A 26091-nucleotide genomic window follows, 5' to 3' on the forward strand; every position below is an offset into this window, starting at 1 on the left:
AAAAATAACAATGGATACATCCTATTATTTCTCTGTCTTCCACACATTTTCTAATACTAATAATGTGAATGTTTATTTAAATCCTGCCATCAAGTCTATAGACTTTCTTTGTTTCTGCAAGTATAATATAAATGGTTCCCATTCTTTTTCAAAGTCACTGTTGTCTTTTTCTCTTAGTGTGTCATTTTTGCCACTTCTACATAGTTCATCAACTTCTCTTGCCATTGTTCTTTTAGGTTAGATTTTTAAAGCATTTTTAAATGCTGGGAAACCCAGCCTGATGGGCGGAGTATAAATTATTATTATTATTTATTATTATTATTATTTATTATTATTATTATTATTATTATTATTATTATTATTATTATTATTATTATTATTCTGGCCTATCTATTGTAAAAAGAGACTTGGCCTTGGGTATAAACTTTTCCATATATTTAAAATAAAAATTTTAATGTCTTGTCCTCAGAAAAGCTTCACATGTTGGATTTCTAACTCCTGTGCAGTTGTTGGACATGGAGAGTTGGGGGAGGCACATAAATGAAATGTCTGTGGTTTTGGTGAGCGGATGGATCCCACCCTGACACCTTGTTATTTACCATCCCAAGGTTATGCAATGCACTCGCTTCTCCCAAGGCGGAGTCTGCAAGGCTTGTGTTTTTATAAAAAGTAGGCTCAGAAAATGCTTATTAATGTATCTCTGCCCCGCCCAGCCCAGGGATGGGAACTTGTTGCATTTCATGTAAAGAAACTGCAGCGAGGTGACGGATGTTGCGCCAGGGCGATGGGTGGGGACTGGTTTTCATTTCCATAAAACTTGGTGAGGAACCAAAAGTTGTGGAAGATTTTGCATCACCGCACGGGGCGTCAGTGACTGGAGAGGCTCTGGAAACCCCTCCAAACCATCTCTCCTCTGCCTGTGGAACACACGGTAGGAACTGGTTCATTTTATTTTTAAAAAAACTATTTGACTTTATTGTGTTTTTTTTGGGGGGGGGGGCTTGGACTTTTTTTTTGGAGGGGCTTTTTCTTCCTCTATCCTAATATTAGAACTTGGGATCATCCAGCGAGAGAGATTTCCTGGCAGATCAGGGGCAGATCAGAACAAGTCCTTCTGGGCACAGGGCGTGAGAAACTGGTGGAACTCCCTGCCACAAGATAGGTGGTGCTTAGGGAGGGAGGAGAAATCCAATTTGGTTAGGATTTTCACGTGTGCCTACCCAATTCGCTCTTTCCGAAAGAATGCAGGAACCCCAAAACACAGCTCGTACCTCAAAATTTTTATATTTTGATTTTATGTTGTAACCACCCTGAGATCTGTGGTTATAGGGGTGGTATACAAATTCAATAGATAAAAATAAAAACCCCACTTCCCGAAAATTTTGCAATGGAGTTCCCCAAACAAAGGATGTTTACAAAAATGCATACATTAGGAAGAAGTGTGCCTAAAAAGGAATATATTAGTAGAACGAAAATACGAAGATACATTACATTTGGAGAACTTGCTTGGGAAAAAACCAATGTATGTTAGTCAAAACCGCAAACAAGAATGTGTTTATTAGGAGAGGTTCTCCCTAAAATGCTGTTGAATTTTCATTAGGGTTTTTTTTTTTAAAAAATAACAATAGTCATAAATTGCTATAGAAATTTGGAGAAGAGGTTTTAAGACTGGGAAAACGAGAAATGGCGAAGGCCAAAATGGGGACAGATTCTTTCATCCCCTACCTACCTGGCAGGGCGGTTGTGAGATAACATGGAGGAGGAGACATTCTGTAGAGCCTGCCTAAAGGCAGGAGCAAAACAAGGTAGCAATTATAGCCCAGGTGATAAAATGAAACCTCCAGGGTTAGGAGCAGTCTACCTCGAAATACCAGCTGCTGAGGGAAAAAACAGGTGGAGAGGGCTTGGTTGCAGGCTTCCTAAAGGCATCTGAATGATCATTGTAAGTAATCAGGATGTTGGAATAGATGGGGTTTTTTGGTCTGCTCCAGCAGCAATCTTAATGGGATCTTTATAATCCCCAAGGTAGTCCAGTGGCTTTTTTTTTTAAAAAGTTTGATACTCTATTTACTACTAGCAAAACTCATGGGAAGAGTTAGAGGAGTATTGAACCAGAAAAAGTTTGGAGAATGGAGAATATTTAAGGATTATATAAGATAATATTGTACCAACCACACCACATGAGCAGAATTTGAGTGATACTTATAAACGCAACAAATACCATTTATGGAGTAGACAGGAACAATATTAAAGAATATAAAACTGTGCAAAAAAACCGACAGTATAAACAGTACAATGAGAAGGATTGGAAGACTCGTTTTGTCAAAAGTCTTTTTTATTTAAGTAGGAAGATTAAGTATTTTTAGGCACGTAGATCTGATTTTTCTTTCTTTTTTCTGTATTTTCTTCTTTTCTTGTTTCTTAATTATTTTTCTTTAATTTTCTTTTTGTAGTATGAGATTGTTAATTCTTTGTATATGTGTGTAATTTAAATTAATAAAGATTATTTATTTTTTAAAAAAGTTTTATAGTCTAATGCTTATTTCTGGGAATGAAGGGGTAAAGTCCCACAGCACCTGCCTGGACCAAAATAAACTTGCAATCTCCACCCACATAGTGGTGGTGGTTGTTTTTTTACTGAACAAACATTTGGCAGGAGAATCTCCTGCCGGCAGAGCGATGCCAGGATGCTGAACCACTGCCTGCAATGCACCTGCCAGGTGGGAAGAGTTAAGCCACCTTCCTCAGACACAGAGAACAGAGCAAGACACAGCCTGCAAGGCTTCAGAGCAGCAGGGAGAGGAGTTGGCGACAGAATTCGGAGTCAGGCATTGGTCCATCTAGCTCAGTATTGTCTAAACTGACCAGCAACACAGTTCCAGGCTGCCAGGCAGGGATTTTCCCCCTGCCTTACCTGGAGAAGCCAGGGATTGAACCTGCAACCTTCTGCACGCAAAGCTGATACACTGTCCGTGAGCTGCAGCTCTTCTTAATCAAGTAACCTTTTTGGAGAGGTACAACCCTTGGGATGCAGGCGGTGCTGTGGGTTAAACAACAGAGCCTAGGACTTGTTGATTAGAAGGTCGGCAGTTCGAATCCCCGCGACGGGGTGAGCTCCCGTTGCTCGGTCCCTGCTCCTGCCAACCTAGCAGTTCGAAAGCATGCCAATGCAAGTAGATAAATAGGTACCATTCTGGCGGGAAGGTAAACAGCATTTCCATGCGCTGCTCTGGTTTGCCAGAAGCAGCTTAGTCACGCTGGCCACATGACCCAGAAGCTGTATGCCGGCTCCCTCGGCCAGTAAAGCGAGATGAGAGCCGCAACCCCAGAGTCAGCCACGACTGGACTTAATGGTCAGGGGTCCCTTTACCTTTACCTAACCCTTGGTTTGTGGAAGAGAGAGGTGGAAGTGCAGCTCTAATCGCTCCCTCTTTGAAGAAGCCTAATTCCACCTTGCATGGTGAAAGATTTGGCAGATACCTAAGCCACTCCTGGAGGGTGCCAATCATCTCAGAGCACTGAGCGACACCGATGATGAGAAAGTGAGCAACCACAGCCCGGGGCCTGGGTGTCGGCCTTGGGAGTCTGGCTGAGAGCTGCTCCCTCCAGAGACCTTGGGGGAAGCAAACTCCTGCCAAGCTCTCAGCCTGGGAAGATACTGCGACTGGGCGAGATTCCAAAGCCCCGCAACCTCGAGAAGCTGAGGGAACATCTCTGCTGATGCGGCAACACCTTCATGCCTGCCGTAGCCAGAGGCCTGGATGCCAAGACCAAGACGCAGCTGCGGGTCACTGGCTCATAGCTCATCCAAGCCACTGGGATCCTTTTTCCCCCCCCAAAAAAGTTTTTTTTATTCTTTTTATAATACAACTAAACAACACAAACAGAAAAACAAAAAATACAAACAAATTCTTGTCTTATCCTTATTTTTTCTTAAAATTGTTAGGTTAGCTTCCCCAAGTCCCCCCCTATCTGATTTTCATTTTACCTCATCTTTAGCTAGCAGTTTACATATATATATATTTTAAACCATTTTTTTATCACGCTTACTTTTACCATAAAACTCTTCACATTTTATCACTTACAAATAATAAGTGATAAAAAGGTTCCTTTTTTGCACTTAATTTATTTATTATTAATGTTGCAATACATATATGAAATATTTACATATTGATACATATACATTATATTCGTAAATTCACATTTTCACATTTCATTATGTACCAACATTTATCCATTTCTTATTTCTTGCCCTGTGTCTTCCGTCCACCTGTGCGTGACTTCCTTGTTATTATTATGTAACTATTATTGAGATTGTAATTTTGTGTCTTAATAATTAAACATTCAATCTTATATATCTGCTTAGATTAGTTTAGCTTAACTTAACTTTGTGAAATCAGTCTATACATATCAATAAATTATTGTTGGAGCATCTTTTGGTCATGTATTCTTCCACACATATCCATTCCTGTTTGAGATTTTGATTTGATTGCATTCTAATTGCTGCCGTCATTTTTGATTGAATTAGCAAAACCGAGGTTGTTAGGTTCTGTATGCCTTTAATGACCAGTTGCCCAGGGCTTCTCTCTGGCATTGGTTGGCCCCTGTGAGAACAGGATGCAGGACTAGATGGGCCATGGGCCTGATCCAGCACCCTCTTCTTATGCTATCATAGGAATGGCATATTTCAAGAAGTCAAAATCCGGACACAAAAAGTTGTTGAGTTTTTTTCCCAATCGCCCTTCTGCCATGCCAGAGCCAGAGAGCCCAAATCACCTGAGCTTGAACCAGAACCACCAGCACTTAAAAAACAAACAAACAACAACCCCAAAATCCAGGGCATTTGCTTTAAAATGTAAAATTGCCCCTAGATGGGCATGAAGGACTCCCAAGAGAGGATATGTCCAGGAATTCCCAGACCTATGGCAACCCTATGAGTTATCATTTAGAGCTGGAAGCGGCAGCTGATGTCCATAGAGACTTGTGGGGCAGAATATAATAATAATAATTTATTATTTATACCCTGCCCACCTGGCTGGGTTTCCCCAGGGAGCCCAAACCAGAGGTAGAGACAGAGCCCATGACAGGCAGAGGCAACTATTTCTAGTTTCGCCTCCATCCTCCTCCCTGCTGAGCTCAACAAGGACAACACTGAGACTGAAAACACGGATATTGTTATGCTGCCGTCTGCCTGCTTTTAGGCTTGTTTATATGGAAACATTTGGAATGATTAAAGATGGATTTTTGCCATTTTGCATTAACCTGCTTTTGAATTTTTTGCTTTGATTGTTTCCTTCTTGCATTATCAACAAGTTATTGTGCACTGGATATTCTTGGCGCTTCCAGATAGGTGCGTTTCTTTTGTGAGATGAGCTCTCCTCAAGCAAGCAATTTCTTTTGCAGTCCCCATAGTTTATCAGCTGCAATTCCACAGTGTGTATTTCACTCACCCAACTTTTAATCCGGATTTACCTTCCCATGGGAAATCCAATAAGTGTGGTTCCATCTGAGGGCTTAATTTTGCAAATGGGTCACCGAGATATCACGAATGGCTCTCTGGCAGCAGGTTTTCTTTCATTCATTGTAGTTTCCCTGGAAAAGATAAATCTGGGTTAAGTGGATGGCAGATACGGGGCAGCATTTTGAAGATGATAATCTGTGGCTGGCACGGAGGGACAAATCTGTCAATTACGGACCCTCATTTTTCCAAACTTAATTCAGTGCTTATAGTCCACAACTAAAATATTCTCCTCCCGTCTCTCCCATTTAGGGGAATTACCATGAAGCTGTGGGTGGGCATTTCTGCCCTGGCTTTCCTGATGCAGGCAGCCACCCCTCTGAAGATCTGCGCGTTCAACATCCAGAGCTTTGGAGACAGCAAACTGTCTAATGAGGGGATCTCGGAAATTATTGTGAAGGTGAGAACAAGGTTTTGCAGGGACAGAATCCCCAACATGAGAGACCCAATACCAGCCCGACTGCAGCAGACAGGTTTGGGAAGAAGGAAAACCTGATCTTCTGGAGGAGCTCTGAGTGATGGGCAGGTAGATTGGCAGGGATTCCTGACTCCCACTTGTGCAAGAATAGCAGCAACAAGATGGCTTCCTCCCCATCCTCCCAAAACAGACTGCTGAAATGAAGGAAGGATGGGGTAACCAGGAATGGATTTTCCTGCAGAAGGACTGTGAGCTCAAAACAAATGATGGTATCAAATTGTAGAATCATGCAGGAATCTCCATGATGGATGGCTATCCAACCTCTGCTTAAAAATCTCCACAACCTCCCTAGGGAGTCCGTTCCACTGTCCACCAGCTCTAATGTTTCCCATACTCACAGTAAGTAAAGGGACCCCTGACCATTAGGTCCAGTCGTGGCCGACTCTGGGGTTGTGGCGCTCATCTCACTTTATTGGCCAAGGGAGCCAGCGTACAGCTTCTGGGTCATGTGGTCAGCATGACTAAGCCACTTCTTGCAAACCACAGCAGCACACGGAAACGCTGTTTACCTTCCTGCTGGAGTGGTACCTATTTATCTACTTGCACTTTGCACTTCGAACTGCTAAGTTGGCAGGAGCAGGGATCGAACAACGAGAGCCCAACCCGTTACAGGGATTCAAACCGCTGACCTTCTGATCGGCAAGTCCTAGGCTCTGTGGTTTAACCCACAGCACCACCCTCATCCCCATACTCAGAATAGAATCACTGAATTCATGAACACAACCTGAGGACTCCTCCAGACAACATATTTATTGCACGTTCCCGTGATGCAGCAGAGCTTTTCTAATGAAATTCTTCTTTACACAACTGATCTGGGGAACTTGCTGCCACAAGAAGTGGTGATGGCTGCTGTCTCAGGTGGCTTTAAAAGGGTCCCAGAAGGAAAAGATGAGATGAGGCCAGTCACTGGGTATTAGTCATGACATTAGTGGGGCTTCCATGTTAGCGACAGTCTACCTCTGAACAGCAGTTGGTGGCGAGCAGCAGCAGAAGAGATGGGTTGTGTTGACCACTATGGGAAGCCAGAAGTTGGACAAGATGGACCTTCCATCAGATCCAACAGGGCCCTTCTGGCATAGCTGTCAACTTTTCCCTTTTCTTGCGAGGAATCCTATATGGAATAAGGGAATTTCCCTTTAAAAACGGGAAACGTTGACAGCTATGCCTTCTGGTCTTCTTACACATGCATGCTTCTTTCAGATCCTGTCGCGGTACGACATCGCCTTGGTGCAAGAGGTGCGGGATGCCGACCTGAGCGCTGTTAGTGAATTGCTGGAGCGGCTCAACAGGTAACACTGCCCTAAGTCTTTGCAGACAAGTTGGCAGAGCATGGGGGCTCTTCATCTCAGGGTTGTGGGTTCGAGTCCCGCCTTGGGCAAAAGATTCCTGCATTGCAGGGGGTAGGATTCCACGAAGTCTTTGGGCAGGCCTCGGTCCAGTATACCTGAGGGAGCGTATCCACCTCCATCGTTCTGCCTGGACACTGAGGTCTAGCTCCAAGGGTCTTCTGGAGGTTCCCTCGCTGCGAGAAGCCAAGTTACAGGGGACCAGGCAGAGGGCTTTCTCAGTAGTGGCACCTGCCTTGTGGAACGCCCTCCCACCAGATGTCAAAGAGAAAAATAACCGAAGCTACAAACATGAGTCTGACCAAACTGCGGGAGGCAGTGGAAGACAGGAGTGCCTGGCGTGCTCTGGTCCATGGGGTCACAAAGAGTCGGACACGACTAAACGACTAAACAACAACAACAACTACCAAACTTTTAGAAGACATCTGAAGGCACCCCTGTTTAGGGAAGCTTTTAATGTTTAATAGGTTATTGTATTTTAATATTCTGTTGGAAGCCGCCCAGAGTGGCTGGGGAAACCCAGCCAGATGGGCGGGGTATAAATAAATAATAATAATAATAATAATAATAATAATAATAATAATTATTATTATTATTATTATTATTATTATTATTATTAGAGTGAGCTCGAGGACCAGTTTCCTTTCTCGGGAAATATATGCAGAACAGCCAAGCCGCGTAATGTCGGTGCTGTTAGGCTTTAAAAAAATAAGCAGCAGGCAAGAGGAGACAACCTCCAGGGTCAGATGTAGAGGGCCACTAAAAGTCAGTGTCTGGAGAACAGCAGCAGGAGAGCGCTGCAGCCTCCTTCCCTTCCGATGGGCTGCCTGGAGGTGCTTGGTTGGCCACTGTGGGGTTCATAGAGTCATCTAGTCCAACCCCCTTTGATGCAGGGATCTCAATCAAAGCATCCATGTCAGATGGTGTTATGTACTGAGTTGAATAGGATCCAAAATGCAGCAGTCTGATTGGTCCTAGAACAATAGGACCCAGAATGCAGCAGTCTGATTGGTCCACAGGAGCCACCCAATCCAGCTCCAGGTGGACGTGAATCCGCAACCTGATTGGCCTACAGGAGAATCCCGGAATTAGCCAATCACGTGGGGCCCATTGTGTAAATAATGTATATAAAGCAGACATTCTGGGGGAACTTCCATTCCTCCTCACCACTATGAGCTGAATAAAGAGCATGAAATCCACTCTCGACTCTGAGTATATTTCAGATGGCCGTCCAAGCTCTGCTTAAAAAGGAATGAGAGTCTACCATCTCCCGAGAGAACCCATTCCACTGTCAAACAGCTCTTACCATCAGAAAGTTATTCCTGATGTTTAGTCGGGAACAGGAGGTTGGATGAGGCGGGCCCCTGGCCCAATCCAGGATCCTGCTCTTGCTATGAGAGCCATGCAGTGTGCAGGCCAGCTATTCTTCAAGAGGCCTACAGGTGTTCCTACCTGGGCTGCCATTGCTTAGGATGTGACAGCTGGATGGGAAAGGGTATAGCAGGCGATGGGGGGGGCGTCTGCCTTGTTTTATAAGCCAGCTCTGTTTAACTAATTCAGAGTCCTTAAACTGTTGTTCTGCACACGTCCTTCTCTGCCTTTCCTTGATTTTCCCTCTCCCTCTTCTTGCTCCGCAGTGCCTCTAAGCACAATTACGCCTACGAAATCAGCGAGTCGCTGGGACGGGAGAACTACAGGGAAATGTACCTTTTCCTCTACAGGTGCCGTATCAAATCAGTGCTTTGTGGACAAGTACATTCCTACATTTCAAATTGTACTCTCCCATTCACATTTTCTCATTCGGGTACACCCATCTGCAAAAAAAAGCAACATTATTATTATTATTATTATTATTATTATTATTATTATTATTGAATGAATGAATGAATTTATATACTGCCTTATTCCCAGGGGTCTCAGGCCAGTTCACAGAATAAAATCAAAACATAAAACCACAAAATACAGTGGTCTACAAACTTAATTCGTTCTGGAAGTCCATTCTTAAACCAAAGCGTTCTTAAACCAAGGTGCACTTTCCCTACTGAGGCCTCCCGCCACCGGTGCCCTTCTACCTACTTCCAGTTTTGCAGAGTTGGTTGCCCGAATCGTTCGTTAACAGGACTGTTCGTAGACCAAGGTACCACTGTACATAATAAGAATAAAAACAACTCAATAGCCCCCCCCCCAAGAAACATATTTTAAAAGGGCATAGGATGTAAATCAGATCAATCAAAGGCCCAGTTAAAAAATAACGTTTTTGCCTGGCACCTAAAGGTGTATAATGAAGGCGCCAGGCAAACCTCCCTGGGGAGAGCATTCCACAGACAGGGAGCCACTGCAGAGAAGGCCCTGTTCTCAAGTTCCCACCCTCGGGACCTCTCAAGGAGGAGGCACACGAAAGAGGGCCTCAGGTGAGCTCAGGGTCCAGGTAGGCTCATATGGGAAGAGGTGGTCCTTGAGGTATTGTGGTCCTGAGCCGTTTAAGCACTCAGAGCATAAAGAAACAGCAGTTACAAACACAAGCATGGGGTAGACAATCTCCCCCTCTATACATCAGGCATATAGAGGACCACAGTTCCATTTGCAGATTGTGTTCGCTGGATAGGGTTCACAATAGGGGGCTTTATCGACAATGGGATGCAGTCTCTTTCCCAGCTTACCTGGTAATCCTACTGGAGTGTGCCTGCATTGTTCCTTTGCCGACTCCGTCTGCCTCTGCTTTCTATCCAGGACAAAGAGCGTCTCTGTTGTGGACAAGTACCAGTACTCAGATAAAAACAATGCCTTCAGCAGACCGCCTTTCATTGTCAAGTTCTCGCCTCTCAACGCCAGTGAGTAAAACAGAAGGGATCCCCCCACCCACACACACTTACTTCATAGGCCCATAGCCCAAACTCCATGTGAGGCCAAGGGTGGACATTTGTAGCTTGGGAACTCAAGGGGCTGGAGGTTGGCTTACAACTCAAGTGGGCAAACAGAATCGGGAGCAGGAGGTCCGAATGGATGCTCCGGGCAGGCAGAATAGGAAAGAAGCAAAGTGAGGTTCATCATCAGAAGTACAAAAAAAAGTAGCGTCTCCACCCCCATCGCTCAGCCCCAACCCTGAGGTCCAGCTCTGAGGGTCTTCTGGTGGTTCCCTCACTGTGAGGTTACAGGGAACTAGGCAGAGGGCCTTCTTGGTAGTGACACCCTCCCTGTGGAACGCCCTCCCATCAGATGTCAAGGAAATAAACATCTATCTGACTTTTAGAAGACATCTGAAGCCAGCCTTGTGCAGGGAGCTTTTTAAGGTTTGCGGTTTTATTGTGTTTTTAATATTTTGCGGCAACTCAGTCAGACAGGCGGCATACAAATAATAAATGATGATGATGGGATAGCAAGGGGTTCCAGACTGGCAAATCCTGCTCCTCTAGAAAAGCCTTGAAGTCAGTGGTCTTGCCTATCTGCCTTTGGAGCAGTGGCATGCAGTGATTTTTTTTTCCTGGGGGAACAGTGCGAGGGTGATTGGGGGGGGCTACATCATGCACATGACATCACAAGTCACACATGAATCACACCTCTCTCCCTAAGCTGGGCAGAAGCTTCCTGGGCTTTGGGAAGAGGGTGACAAGGGAAAATTTAGGGGGCTACCCTAGTTCCCCTAATCCACTGACCACACGCCACTGCTCTGGAGAACATTCCTGGCACCTGAGTCCCGCAAGGGAATGAAAGGGCTCCCTGTGCTAACCCTGGTTCTTTTGCAGAAGACGACGAGCTGGTCCTGATTCCCCTCCACACAGCTCCAAATGACGCCGTGGCAGAGATCGATGCCCTCTATGATGTCTACTTGAAGATCATTGACAAGTGGGGGACGGATGTACGTGCTTTTGTTAACAGTTAAGATGCTTTTCGTTGAATGTTGTCTGGAAAAAAAGGACTTCTGGCCACAGGCTGAACCACCCTGGTCTGGGGTTTCAGATGGGATACATTCCCAGCTCTGTTTGGGAAATGCGACCTCGGTCCAGTATACCTGAAGGTGCGTCTCCACCCCCGTCGTTTTGCCCGGACACTGAGGTCCAGTTTTGAGGGCCTTCTGGTGGTTCCCTCACTGCGAGAAGCCAAGTTACAGGGAACCAGGCAGAGGGCCTTCTCGGTGGTGGCACCTGCCCTGTGGGACGCCCTCCCACCAGATGTCCAAGAGAAAAACAACTATCAGACTTTTAGAAGACATCTGAAGGCAGCCCTGTTTAGGGAAGCATTTAATGTTTAATAGGTTGTTGTTGTTGTTGTTGTTGTTGTTATGCCAGGGATTGAATCAAGGACCTCTGCAAAGCAGATGCTCTACCCCTGAGCCAAGCCACTTGAACAGAATGTTCTGTTCCACTCATCCCACAATTTGCTGACCACTGTTGGAGACAGGACATTAGACCCACCTTCAGAATATAAGAAGGCCCCTGCTGGATCAGGCCAATGGCCCACCTAGCCAGAGCTCTGTTCCCACAGTGGCCCACCAGATACTTGTGGGGAAGCCTACGGTCAGGATCCAAGTGCAACCGTGCTCTCTCCCACCTGCGACTCCCATCAGCAAATCTTCTTCCCTTTGTAGAACATGATGTTCCTGGGAGACTTCAATGCTGACTGCAGTTACGTGGGAAAGAACGCCTGGTCCTCCATCCGCCTGCGCACCAGCGAGGTTTTCAAGTGGCTCATCCCAGACTCTGTAGACACCACCGTGGGCAACTCTAACTGCGCCTATGACAGGTGAGGTTGGCCAAGCTGCCAAGTAGGTGATAGATCTTTAGACCCCAGTAGGGCTCTTGACCATCAGGGATGCGGGTGACACTGTGGGTTAAACCACAGAGCCTAGGGCTTGCTGATCAGAAGCTTGGCGGTTCGAATCCCTGCAATGGGGTGAGCTCCCATTGCTCAGTCCCTGTTCCCGCCAACCTAGTAGTTCGAAAGCACGAAGTGCAAGTAGATAAATAGGTACCGCTCCAGCGGGAAGGTAAACGGCGTTTCCGTGCGCTGCTCCGGTTCGCCAGAAGCGGCTTAGTCATGCTGGCCACATGACCCGGAAACTGTACGCTGGCTCCCTCGGCCAATAAAGCGAGATGAACGCCGCAACCACAGAGTCATCTGTGACTGGACCTAATGGTCATGGGTCCCTTTACTTTTACAGCTCTTGACCAAGAGCCACAACTGGCCCACTGAGGCTTCTCAGCTGCCACAACAAGCCACCTCTCCTCTTTCTGCTCCTCCTCCTCCTCCTTTCCCACTCTTGGAAGGAAACTCAGCATCGAAAGTCGTCAGATGATCTCAGAGCAAGGGATCCAGGGCAGCCTCAGCTCCCCCCCCCAAAAAAAAACAAACCAGGAGAGGACCACTCCATTTCTTTCCTTTTTGCATCTAGGATTGTCGTGAGCGGTTCAAAGCTGAGGAAGTGGATCGATCCCAAGTCGGCCCAAGTCTTTGACTTCCAGAGCGCCTTCAAGCTGAGCCAAGAGGAGGTAAATCACATTCAGTGTTTAAGCCATTGGTCCAAACAGGGTTTCCTGGGGCTTGCAGTGCATGCTGGGAAAACAATGTGTTCTGGCTTTGGCGACAAGAGATGTTCTGAGCTTCCCTGTTGTTCTCTCCTCCCGTGCAGGCTCTGGCCATTAGTGACCATTTCCCGGTGGAGGTGACGCTGAAAGCTCGCTGAAGCTCCGTGCGACCTCGCAGCCTTGTTTTGACACCCCGTGCTGGAAAAGGGGTTCCGGCCACCCCTGGGTCTTCTCACCCCACAGCTACATGTTCACTCACAGACGTACAAAGCTGCCTTGATGGACCTGTGGTCTATCCAGACCAGTATTGCCTCTTCTGCTTGGTAGTGTCAGCCAGCAAAGGAAACAACCCCTAAGGCAGGTTGCCAGGAACGGATCAGACAAGGAAAAGTGCTTACCATCTGCTTTCATTCAATATTTACAGAGAGAGGCTTGGAACGCAGCCTCTCAAAATAATGGTGCTGTCCTGAGTGACTCTCCACCCCCTTTTCCTCCCACTTCCTCATTCATCACCTCTTCCACGGATGGTGCTGAGGACCATTTGCTTCTGATCCCTCTGCTCTCCTACTTTCAAGGCTCGCCATGTTCTGGGTGAAGGGGTTCAGGAATGCTTTCTTAAGACACTGCGTCCGTCAGCTGTTGCCCTCCTGGTGGTTCCTCTTCCTCCTCCTCTCCCATTATTTCCCAGCTTTCCCCCTCATCTGCCTCAGGGCTGTGACCTCCCTCAAACCCCAGTCTTCTTCTTCTCTAGAAGGGTCAGGCTGGTCATTCCTCCTCTGCCCAGTCCCAGACAGGTACTCTAGCTGCTTCCTGAGCTCATAGGCAAAGGAGAGCCTCTTCCCTTGAGATCTTTGTGGCTCATAGGTGGGAGAACCTGTGGCTCTCCTGATGTTGCTAGACTCCCAGTGCCAGCAGAGCCAGTGGATTAAGAGGATGATAACTGGAGTCCAACATTATCTGCAGGTCCTCCAGATCCTGTTTTTGCTAGAGCTGTTGCTGCCAGGGATTCAACCTGGAACCTTGTTCTTCTGCTGACCTATTGACTTATGTGACATTGTCCACCTGTGTTGCATTCCACCTGGGCTGAGCTGGAGGGCACGAAAAGGCCTTCGAGAGACTCAGTGGGTTGCAGTGAGAGAGAGGGGAAACCTGCGGGTCACCAGACATTGCTTAGGGGGTTAGGGCTGTAGCTCCGTGTCAGAGCATCTGCTTTGCATACAAAAGGTCTCAGGTTTGATCCCTGGTGTCTCCAGATCGGGCTGGGAGAACCTTCTCAGCTGAAATCACAGAGAACTCCTACCAGTTCATGCAGACCATTCTGACCTAGAGAAGTACCTGCCTTAAAAGGCAGATTATCGATCGATGTCCCTTGCTGGGCTACTGCTCCCCATCACCTCTGACCACTGGCTAAGCAACATTTGGCAGGCCACAGGCTACTCCCACTTAGCACACCGGATTGGCGAGGCCATTGAGCTCTGGATGACTTTGGGACTAACCTACCTCATGTGCTGGTTGTGATAAAAGAGAGGAGGGAACCCTAAGTACACAAGGAGAGTCTGCTGGATCAGACCAATGGCCCCTCTGATCCAGCATCTTCTTCTCCTCACCTTGGCCCACCAGATGCCCCAAGGACGACCCGGGCACAAGAGCCCTCTACCCTCCTGTGGTTTCCAGCAACTCGTATTCAGAAGTACTCCTGCCTCCAGATGTGGAAGCAAAGAAAATTCATCATGGCTACTAACCACTGATCGTCTCCTCCTCCATTAATTTGTCCAGTCCACCCACTCAAGTTGGTGTCCATCACTGCCTCCTGTGGGAGTTCCATAGTTTAACTATGTGCTATGTGAAGAAGTACTTTCTTTTAACCGCCCTGACCATGGATGCATGATAATAAATAAAATAAACGAAGCCCAGTCTCCTGTTTTTAAGGCATAATCACCACTTTTGACTCCACAGACCACAGACCCTGTTAAGTAAGTTTAAAATAGTTTACTTACTAAATCCAAAGGTCTGGTATGTGTGTTATTCCATGCAGCAGGAAGGAGATCCAGAGGTGTTGCACAAGCCAGGGCCAGGGGAACCTATTAGCCTTCCAGCTGCTTCTGGACTACAACTCCCATCATCCCCATCCAGAATAGCCAACGGGATGGTTTGATGGGATTTGTAGTTCAGTGGCATCTGCAGGGCCAAAGGTTACTCAGCCCTGGCCCTAAGCCTATGGCTGCAGTTAGGAAGAGACCAACCACAGCCTCTCTTTTAGTGATTTATTGACCATTCACATTTTGCGCAAAGCTGATTCTTCCCAAGTGCCCGAAAAGTGAGTCTGTGGCCTAATGTGCCCCTCGCAGAACGGGCCTCAGACCCACTTGCTCACAACCTGAGATCCAGCGTCCAAAGGAAAAAACCTCGAGAGCAAAACTCTGTGCAAAAGGCACCAGCTGGGAAACAAAGGCGCTTGAGATAAACAGTGATGAGGTCACGGGAACAGAAATCAAGGCTGTTCCGCTCCCAGGTCAGGCTTTCTTCTGCTTCAGCATCTGCATGTACATCTGGAGGGATTTCTGGATAGAGTCCCTGGAGATGAAGCGCACAAAGTTCTGGATGTCGGCTTCACGGTGCGCCAGGAGGTGGTCCACTGTGGGCTTCCGCATCGAGGATTTGGAGAGTTGGCGGGCGTGGTCTGGGCAGCAAGAGAGAAAGAGAAAGAGAGAGCGCATGTTGAATTGCGGCCCGGTGTCACGGACGCATAGAAGTGGTGGGAGCAGGGCCGTCTTTGCCCGAGGGTGCAAGGGGTGCGGGGCACCCTGGCGCCAAATTCTGGGGGGGGGGGGTGCCAGGTGCCCACCGCTGAAGCCGCCTAAGCTCTTAACTATCTAAAGGTAAAGGGACCCCTGACCATTAGGTCCAGTCATGACCGATTCTGGGTTGCAGCGCTTTATTGGCCGAGGGAGCAGGTGTACAGCTTCCAGGTCATGTGGCCAGCATGACTAAGCCGCTTCTGATGAACCAGAGCAGCACACAGAAATGCCGTTTACCTTACCACCGGAGCGGTACCTATTTATCTACTTGCACTTTGACATGCTTTCGAACTGCTAGGTTGGCAGGAGCAGGGACTGAGCAACGGGAGCTCACCCCGTAGCGGGAATTCGAACCGCCGACCTTCTGATCAGCAAGTCCTAGGCTCTGTGGTTTAACCCACAGCGCCACCCGTGTCCCCTTAACTATCTACCTGTTATGAAATAATAAATAATTTTGATCAAGCTAGAAAAACAAAATACATATAGGTGTTACCGAAACGTATATCTACTGTTTCACTAAAGGGTTTTCGACTTTGTGTGCTCATCTACCAAAGATGCGCTGCACATGCGGTGGCGCTTGTCATTCACAACGGCAGCACTTATCAGACTTGGGGGGGGCTGGGCGGATCTTTGCACCCCGGCGACGCATATGCTAAAGACTCCCTTGAGTGGGAGGCACCAGCTGGGGAACCCCCAAAAGGAACCCTTAAAGGAAGAAGACTTAGAGCCTGGGAACTGCTGGTGGGACGACGATGAGGGGGAGAAAACTGGAAGGAGGAAGTGTCAGAAGCTCAAGAGGTAACAGGGTTTAGTGAGCAGGAAGAGGCTGTGGCAGAGAGAGGCCCAGAAGCAGAGGCAGAAGCAGAGGCTAGAGAGGAGCAGGGCCAAGAGGCAGAGATCAGGCAGGCTGTTGAAGATGCCAGGGGGTCTTTCCCTCCTGCTGCAACCAGCTCCCCTCCCAGAACCTGAAGAGGGAGGAGCAAAGACAGACAAGGTGTTTGAGCCTCAGATTGCTTGGGAAGGAGAAGGCTTGGAGACCAGGGACTTTTCAGTTCCCACAATTGCCTGCTTAGGGAAAGCCCTACTGCAAAGAGGTTTTGTGCTCACTAGGCCTGAGACTAGTTCATTTGAATAAAGAATTAAGTTTACTGATATCTTGCAAGTTATTGCTGACCTTCTCCTGACCCATGTGATCAGAAGCCTTTTTTCCTGGAGCCTGCATTAAGCTGACCCGCCCCCCACCTTGCTGCCAATTCCCTCAATTACTGCCAACACACCTTTCTTTCACCACTAGGGTATGAGGCAGTGTGGTGTAATAGTTAAAGCAGGGCTGGCCTGTTACAAACCTTCCCCACTATAGGACGTTATTTGTTTTAGAATGCGTATTTGTGGTGCGGGATTCTGGGGGCGGGGGTGGGCTGCCTCACCTGGAACGGCCAGCCACTGGGCCATCACCTCTGCAGCCACCTTCTGGATATTCTCTTCGGGCGCCAACTCATCCACGATGCCAATTTTGAGGGCATCAGCGGCAGGGTATAGAAGTCCCAGCTGGATGGACCGGTCTGTGGCTCTGTGGCCAATGGCATTGATCATTGTGTCTTTAAACCTGGCAGTGAGAGAGAGAGAGAGAGAGAGAGAGAGAGAGAGAGAGAGAACTGAGACCTATCAGCACATGTGGTGGAGCTGCTCCAAGAGAAAAGCATTCTTGGACAAAAGCAGTTTCTGAGATCTCATTGATAATTATTTTTATTAAAATTTATATATTGCCCTTCATCTGATCACAGCGTAGCACATAACAATAATAACCTGCTGCCTAAATACACATTAAAAGGGCCATAGATTTTTTTAATCAGCAACAGGCTAATTAAAATGGCACCTAAAGATATGTAGTAAAGGCACCAGAGGCATGGGAGAAGAGGAATATTTTTGCAAGGCGCCTAAAAATGTATTTTGAAGGCACCAGGCAAGCCTCCCCGGGAATAGCATTCCAGAAACGGGGAGCCACTACAGAAAAGGTCCTTTCTTGTGTTGCCACCCTCCAAATCTCTCTTGGAGGGGGGCACACAAAGAAGGGATTCAGATGATGATCTCAGGGGCTGTGTTGGTTCCTATGGGGGGAGGCCGTCCTTGATGTGTAACAAATGAGCCACCCCTCTCTTTGCCCGATTCTTTAGATTTGGATTGAGTTCTGAATAACAAGGAACTAACCGCGTGTTCTTTGGCAGCAGCCTGGGCCACTGTCACCAAGTTTTGAAAGACCTTTGATCTGAATAATCTCTACTATTGGTATTCCAAGACTTGGCAAATCACCAGTCTGGAGGAAAAACAACAACCCTCACATAAACCAAAAGTGTGCAAAGGCCAAAGTACTTCACCATGTAGTCTAATTTTATTCTATGTACAAACACAGTTAGTTCAGGAGCCTCGGCCCCACAGGTCTATGTGAGTTTTGGGATTTAGTTCCGTTGAAGGTTACTTTTTATCTTCTTTTTCTTCTGGAGGGAAAAATGGCAATTTAGACCATTGGATTCTTTCAGTATTTATAGATTACACAGCCTTTTCTTCTCTGTGGGTTTTATTACTGACTCACAGTGCCTGTATTTTCCATATCTATTGGCAATTGTGACAACGAATCTTTCTCTCCTCTCATTTTGTCCTCTCTACCTGCCTGTCACCAACATCGTTATTATTAATTAAATTTGCATACTGCCCTTCATCTGTAGATCTCAGGGTGGTCCACAACGTAAAATACAGTATATATAAAAAACAGAAAATGTCTAATAAAAATAAGAGCAAAATAATCCCCCAATCATTATTGAAGTGCGGTAAAATGCAGGGAGGCAGGAGAGACATTCAAGCAGGAAGGAACGAACGACCGACAGGCTAGGTAGCGCAGCCAGGAATTTAAGCTGTGCTTAACATAATAATAATAATACCAATATTTTTGCAAGTAAGTAAATATTAACAGCAAGCGAGCAGGGAGCCCTTCCTTTGGTGGTGGTGGTTGTTGTTGTTATTATTAATACCCCGCCCATCTGGCCGGATTTCCCCAGCCACTCTGGGCGGCTCTCAACAGAATTTATGATGATGATGATGATGATAATAATAATAATAATAAATAAAACATCAGACATTAAAAACTTCTCTAAACAGGGCTGCCTTCAGATGTCTTCTAAAAGTCAGGTAGTTGTTTATTTCCTTGACATCTGATGGGAGGGCGTTCCACAGGGCGGGTGCCACTGCTGAGAAGGCCCTCTGCAATGTGGTTGGCTGTGCTGGGGTTCAGAGAAACCCTAGAGAAGTCACAGCGAATTGCACCCCCATTCTTCTTCTTCTTCCTCCTCCGCCACCTCACCAGAAAGGGGCAACGATTCCCAGCTTCGTCTCATTCAGCCCAATGCTGTACTTGGGATTGTCAGCCATGATCCTGTAGTCACAAGACATTGCCATCAGGCAACCGCCTGCGGGACTGGAACCCTGGGAGAAAGCAGAGGACAGGAAATTTAGTTCAAGGATGGAGAGCCTTGGGCCTGGCAGCAAAGGTGGCCCTCTGGGTCTCTCTATATGGCCCTTGGAACTCTCCCCAGGTCACACCCCTCACTGGCTCAAAACATCTGGAGGGCCGAGGTTGAGGAAGCCTGAGCTAGGGTATTTAAATTGTTTAGATACTTAGATCAGGCATAGGCAAATGCTGGCCCTCCAGGTGTTTGGGACTACAATTCCCATCATCCCTGACCACTGGTCCTGTTAGCTAGGGATAGCCGCCTGAAGCCCCCGGAGCACAGCGGGAGTTCCCTGCACTCCGGGGGCTTCAGCAAAAGCAACGCAAAGCCTCCAGAGCGCGGGGGGAGCTCTCCCTCTGCGCTTTGGAGGCTTCGCGTTGCTATCGCTGTATCCAAGGCACCTGCATTCGCTCCATAGGATGCACACACATTTCCCCTTTATTTTTGGAGGGGAAAAAGTGCGTCCTATAGACCGAAAAATACGGTATTTTGTATTGCTTCTGAATCTCACTTTAAAAGACATAACCTTGCCTTTGCAAGACAACCGCTGCTTGAATTGCACTAATTCCTAAACCCACCCCAGGTCGAAGCCTGCAGCGTTATGATACCTATATATGCATGTCTGAACTGTACTGGGGTGTGCTTGGAATAGCTCATTGAGCAAAGAGCTAAAAACAGCAGCGGCTTGTCCCTTAGGGCACTGTTTCCCAACCTTGGGCCTCCAGCTGTTTTTGAACTACAATTCCCATCATCCCTGACCACTGGTCTTGCTAGCTAGGGATGATGGGAGTTGTAGTCCAAAAACAGCTGGAGGCCCAAGGTTGGGAAACACTGCCTTAGGGTAAATGGGGCACTGCCCTACTGACTGCACTCTGCTCTCACCTGCCTGCCTTCTTGCTTACCACTTACTGGCTGGCTCTGGCGCCCCCTACTGTCGGCCTCCCTGCCCTCCACCCCACCAGCCGCCACCAGCTTATGGTGATTCCTCTGGAAGGATAGGGAGTAAATAAATGGAACTTGCATTGACAGCTGCAATGGTCACCAGGCTGGAATTGTACAGAGTAATCCACATCTGCTGCACAGCTTTCCAGAACTCGGCGTAGTGCTCCTCACTCTTCCCACACATCTCAGTGATGTCCAGGCCCCCGGAGAAGATTTTGGGGACAACCTGGGGAAAGGAAAAGGATCGGTCATAGCTGGCAATGTGCTTCCCTGCTTCACGCCACGCTGCTTCACTCTGAAAAGTCCTACGGGCCATTTTCGCCCAGCTCCCAGAAAGAGGAGAGGTCTTACAATACAATAACCTTTGTTGTCATTGTCCTATACAGAACAACGAAATTGAAAAATCTACATAAGACATTCAAAAACCAAGAAGCCTGCTATCCCAACCTGGCTAGCCCCCTAAAAACTCTGATATCCCATTTTTAAATACAATATACTCCCATAGAGACTCCTTACACTGCATTTAAAACCAAAATCGCATGTGGGTAGAAACGGTTTCTCAGGCGGCTAGACCTAATCTTTATAACCCTGTACAGTGGTACCTCGGGTTACATACACTTCAAGTTATATACACTTCAGGTTACACACTCCACTAAGCCAGAAATAGTGCTTCAGGTTAAGAACTTTGCTTCAAGATAAGAACAGAAATCGGGCTCCGGCGGTGCGGCAGCAGCAGGAGGCCCCATTAGCAAAAGTGGTGCTTCAGGTTAAGAAAAGTTTCAGGTTAAGTATGGACCTCCGGAACGAATTAAGTACTTAACCCGAGGTACCACTGTACCTTCTTCCAGAAGGCAGAAGCTGAAAGAGATCACTTCCGGGGTGTGCACTATCCTGCGCTATCTCTGCAGCTTTCTTATGGCACCTGGAAGAGTAGATTTATTCAAGATGGGAAGAGTGCACCCTATAATTCTCTCCGCAGTCTTTACAACCCTGGAGAGCATTGTTTTTTCCCTGACTGTGCAGCTCCCAAACCACACACACCGACCATAAGTTAATACACTCTCCACAGTACAATGGTAAAATGCCATCAACAGGTCTTTTGAGAGGTCTTGTACCCAAGATTGGCCGGTGCTAAGGGTTGGCAGGGTTAGGCACCTGTCAATCATCATCATCATCCCAGCATGTGCAATGGAAGCTCCCACCCAGCATAGCTTGCCCCCACCAGCCAGCAAAGAAGGACCCAGAACCAAATGGATGGTTGTTATTTTTTCTATTTGTCACCCATACCGAGGTCAGGATGACACCGCGGCACGCTTTGTTGTTCTCCAGCTTTTCCAGGCTTATGGAAAGCTCCGTCAGAAACTCCAGGCTAAAGCTGTTCACCGGCGGACTCTTCATCTTCATCACTGCTACCCCTGAACGAGAAACACAAGGAAACAAGAGTTGCTGCCAGAGATTAGGAAGTCCACCTACCTCAATGTTGTCTACACTGACCAACAGCTGCTCTCCTAGGTTTCTGGACCAAGTCACAAAGGATGGATCTATTATTGCTTCCCAGCTGTGACAGCTGAAGAGAACCTGCATGTGTAGAAGCAATATATCTATGAAATGCTGTGTGCTGGAAGCCAACACAACCTTTCCCAAAGAATTCTGGGAACTGTAGTTTGCGAAGGGTGCTGGGGCTTATGGCTCCATGAGGGGTAAAATGCAGTTCCCATAATTCTTTGCGGGAAGCCATGTGCTTTAAATGTATGGTGCGTACGCCGCCACTCCTTCAAAGAACCACAGAAAAGAATGTGGATAGCTCAGTTGGTTAGTGTGTGGTGTTGATAACGCCACGGTTGCAGGTTTGATCCCCATAAGGGACAGCTGCATATTCCTGCCTTGCAGAGGGTTGGACTAGATGATCCTTAGGGACCCTTTCAACTCTACATTTCTATGGTTTCTATGAAATGCAAGCCTGAGGGGGTTTACCTGTGCCCTCATCCAGTTCCACCAGGATCTTGTTGTTGCTGAACGACCTTCTCTGGACAGCAGGGCATCCGAGTCTCTGGGCAGCAGCTCGGCTATGTTGAAACTGAAGTAAAGAACCTGGGGGGGGGGGTGGAGAATCCAAATATTACCAGTTGTCATTGCCCAGAAGACTGGCAGCTCAGCAGCTGAGAGCCCATTGCCTTGGGGTGAAAAGAATCAACATTTTAGGAAAGGAATCCTTGCCTTTTTTATTCTTTCTGTTGCTCCTCCTCTCATAAGCAGTTTTTCAAACTTCCTTTCAGAAGTGGTTTCTACATGGTTCAGGCTGCTGCTGAAGAAACGAAGGCACACTTTAATTATAAAGCACATCCGAATAACGTTCCTTCCCTCAAAGAATTCTGGGCACTGTAGTTTACTTCTCAGAGTTGCAATTCCCAGCAACCGTTAACAAACTACAGTGCCCAGAATTCTCTGAAAGGAGGAATGTGTTTCAAATGTGCTTTAAATGTATCTTGTGTACCTGGTCTTTTGCTTTGTCTTTATGTATTTAAGACCCCCCTAGATGGGTTTTCCTTTTGTAATATTGAATTTATTCTGTATTGTTTATTTTTTTGTTATTCAGAATTTACTGACATGTTCTTTATTTTGTAGACATGCAGATCACAATTTCCAACAACAATGCGTTGACAGGAAGTTGTTTTTTAAACAAGTGTTCACATAATGAACTGACAATTTCCATGGATTCCTGCTGAACACTGAATTGTGACCCCAACATGGCAAAAGAAACCAGGAAAACCCTCTGAAACAATGAAAAATGCAAACAGGGAAGGGGAAAAAATGCCCTCGTCTCTCCCTTCTCCCAACCATGGTTTCTGGTGAATTGGCTGCTGCAGACCAGCAAAACACAAACAGCAAGGCTTGTTGTATGACTGTATATGGAAGGGGCAGTACCTCTGATGGAGGACATGTCATGATCCTTCTGGGGTAGTTTGTCCATCTTTAGCCCCCACCCTGCACTCAGCTCTCAGCTGTGGCAACTAGAAGCTGTCAGCATGCGACAGCGGCCACAATCCCAGGAACGGCTTCGACTGACCGGCTAAAGCAGGCGAGCTGAGCCCAAACCCTCGGTGAGTGTGGCGTGAACATGAGAGTGCTGGAGGTGAAATAGTTAAACAAGTTACCCAATCAGAACCCAGGGGGTGGAGTCAGAGGGACTATAAAACCAGCTCTGGGAGCGCAATGGTTGGGAGTTGGGTGGTTGGAGTGGGAGAGTCTGTGAGGAGGTTGAGTTAGTGTGATGAAATAAGCTGAGTCAGGAACAGTTAGGGGCTAGGAAGACGAGTAAATATCTGAGAGGTGGTTTAGTGAGTGAGAGCAGGTAACGGAAGTTATAGGTCTGGATAGGCACCCCATGAATGTGATTGACCGATACCGTTTATGAAACCACACACTTGTTAAACTGCAATAAATAAAAAGAAGTTTATGTTCCAATTTAACCCTGACTGGACTCAGTATTGTACCAGGTAGGGCCTGGGTGGTGGCAGCGAGAAATAAAGTGGTGGCACAGGGATCAATAGACGGTGAAACGTCCGGGGACCCTGTGTGATCGCCACAGTGAGTTCGCCACTTCCCCTGCGTGTGAAGACAAACTCCAGCAGTTTGAGAAGACCAAAAGTGGGCCCAACGGTCAAGAAGGCCGTTCCTGCACATGCCATAGAAGGAAGTGATGGGGCTCACCCACCTGAGAAAACTCTAGAAGGAAGACTCTGACCCTAAACTTCCGCTGCCTTGTGGGGTATTTTTTGGGGGGAAGAAAAGGCTAAAGGAGTAAACCCTACACAAATATGGAGTCCCTATGGCAGTTGCAGGGCTCCTTCCAGCAATTCCTGCAGCCAAGCTGGTGCCAAACACCTTGCTCTGCTTTCCTTTGGACCACATCAGCGATGCTGAGAGGGGGGTCTTGTCATCTGGTCAGCCCAGGACCCCCCCTACACACTCCCCAGGCGTAAACACCCCCTCCCAGTCACACTCCATTGTCTCTAGAGACAGGCAGATGCCAAAATCAAAGCACAAGACAGATGAGGCCTTACTTCCAAGTGAGAACACACGGAGGGGGCTGTGCCTCAGATTAGATGTCCCTGATCCCAGGCAAAACGCCCCTTCCCTTAAAATCCGCTTGTTTTCTCGCTGGTCCCCTCACTGCGAGAAGCCAAGTCACAGGGAATCAGGCAGAGGGCCTTCTCGGTAGTGGCACCACCCTGTGGAACGCCCTCCCATCAGATGTCAAAGACAAAAACAACTACCAGACTTTTAGAAGACATATGAAGGCAGCCCTGTTTAGGGAAGCTTTTCATGTTTAACAGACTACTGTATTTTAATATTCTGTTGGAAGCCGCCCCGAGTGGCTGGGGAAACCCGGCCAGATGGGCTGGGTAGAAATAATAATAATAGTAATAGTAATAGTAATTTATTATTTCTCAGATGCCGATGCTGCCTTGCACTGGTTTTGAAAAAAAAACAATTAATGGGGTTGTCCTGCTGATTTCAGAGCAGACTTTGATGTAAACTATCTTTAAGGAAATGGAGAAAATACGTTGCAATCCTTTGAGACGCTCCCCAAAGTTTCGCTGAACTAAGGGGCACTTGCTTCCGAGTAGGCGAGGCTGCCTGCTGGCCTTCCGAGCAGGCCTGAGGCCCAGCAATGGTCTCAAAGTCACCCTTGCCAAGGTGGGCTGGAAGGGGAGCAGAACGGGGAGCAACCCCCCCCCAACCCGCCCACTTCACGCCCCTCGATGCAGCGGGTGCAGCTGCAAAGCCGGCGCTTTGCATTCCCCGGAACACTTCTTGCAACGCCCCGACGGCGCGCACCGAAGCGCGCAGGATCGTACCTGAATAGCGGAGCTGCTGCCAAGCCCGGGACACCGTCGCTGCAGCCGCCATGTTGCACGGGAGGCAGGAGCAAGAGGCGGAGGAGGAGGAGGAGGGTTGGCCCAGCGTGCCGAGGCCGAGATCCGCCCCAGTCGCGCCCCTCCGACGGCTTCTCTGCCTGCCCACCCGGAGGAGCTAGCCGAATCCCTCCACGAGGACTAGCCTCTGCGCGGTAACCTTGGTTGCGCGTTTACTCGCGAGTAGAGTCGCACCCGAGGATGTGGCGCAGGGAAGGCTCGTTGGCAGACCGTGCTCGTCGTCGGGCTGCAAGATCGCCCACGTGGCAGGGAGTTCCGTAGACAGAAGTGTCTTTTGGGGATCTAAGGATGGCATTCGCCCGGCCTTGCCTTGCTCCACGCTTGTGGCAGCCCAGGAAGGAACTGGCCGCGGGATGCCCGGACATTTTACTTATTTTACCATTTTTAGTATTTATTTCTAACAAGGGCCTGAAATCATACCCCGCTTTTCGCCTGTGTCTCAAATTCGCCTGTGTCTCAAAGTGGCTTGCAAAAATTATAAAAAAATATAATGCACAGAATCTAAAACGTCGGAAAACCAAGACCGTTCGTGGTATGTTTTTAATTACATTTTTGAAACCTCTCTTGTAAACTTTGCTGCACGCCGCCCTGGTATTTTACACAAGAGGAGGTCTATAGATATACAGTATAGATCTAAGAAGAGCACTCGTGGTGCAAAGATCTCCTAAATAAAACTAAATAAAACATCGACGCCGGAAACTTTGCAAAGGACGGTGCCATGCCTGTTCTCTCCCCATAGGATCGGGGCCCCTTTACACTGAAGGCGCCTCGACCCCCGAGTCCTGCTTCTATGTAATCCACTAACGCTGGAATTTTTAATTTATTTTTTAACGCTGAATCCGCTCGTGCACACGCACAGCTCGTACATTAACTCTCCCGTGCACGTGTCGGACCAGGCGGTGCCCAAAAAGCTGGGGCGCCTTTACCTCTCGGGATGCCAAGATTCTCTTGCAAACCCATCAAATCAGGGCAAGAAAGGGGAAGGGCGGCGGAGAGGCTTCAGGGGACTCCGCTGGGCATGCGCGAGGCGACTTTGCGCACGCG

General features: G+C 47.7%; 2 protein-coding genes across 3 annotated transcripts; one reads left to right on the forward strand and one right to left on the reverse strand.

Annotated features, from left to right (window-relative positions):
- The first annotated feature begins 775 nt into the window (after window positions 1–775).
- DNASE1L2 (deoxyribonuclease 1 like 2) lies at window positions 776–14772 on the forward strand. Of its 2 annotated transcripts, XM_083711785.1 has the most exons (9): window positions 776–931; window positions 5771–5918; window positions 7197–7285; window positions 8980–9063; window positions 10073–10173; window positions 11086–11198; window positions 11928–12082; window positions 12732–12828; window positions 12969–14772. In XM_083711785.1, exons 2-9 carry the CDS (start codon window positions 5781–5783, stop codon window positions 13020–13022), a joined length of 831 nt encoding a protein of 276 aa, XP_083567911.1. In that variant the 5' UTR covers window positions 776–931; window positions 5771–5780; the 3' UTR covers window positions 13023–14772. The 2 variants fall into 2 exon arrangements, with proteins under 2 accessions (XP_083567911.1, XP_083567910.1); XM_083711784.1 differs by having other exon boundaries at window positions 12732–14772.
- Window positions 14773–15114: 342 nt separating this feature from the next.
- On the reverse strand, window positions 15115–26029 carry ECI1 (enoyl-CoA delta isomerase 1). The gene is made up of 7 exons (XM_083711811.1): window positions 24970–26029; window positions 22082–22198; window positions 21395–21522; window positions 20187–20333; window positions 19018–19139; window positions 17090–17268; window positions 15115–15544 (listed from the first exon to the last, which is right to left on the reverse strand). Exons 1-7 carry the CDS (start codon window positions 25019–25021, stop codon window positions 15378–15380), a joined length of 912 nt encoding a protein of 303 aa, XP_083567937.1. The 5' UTR covers window positions 25022–26029; the 3' UTR covers window positions 15115–15377.
- Window positions 26030–26091: the final 62 nt, after the last annotated feature.

The sequence above is a fragment of the Podarcis gaigeae genome (assembly GCF_964106915.1).
Source record: "Podarcis gaigeae genome assembly, chromosome: 14".
NCBI lineage: Eukaryota > Metazoa > Chordata > Lepidosauria > Squamata > Lacertidae > Podarcis > Podarcis gaigeae.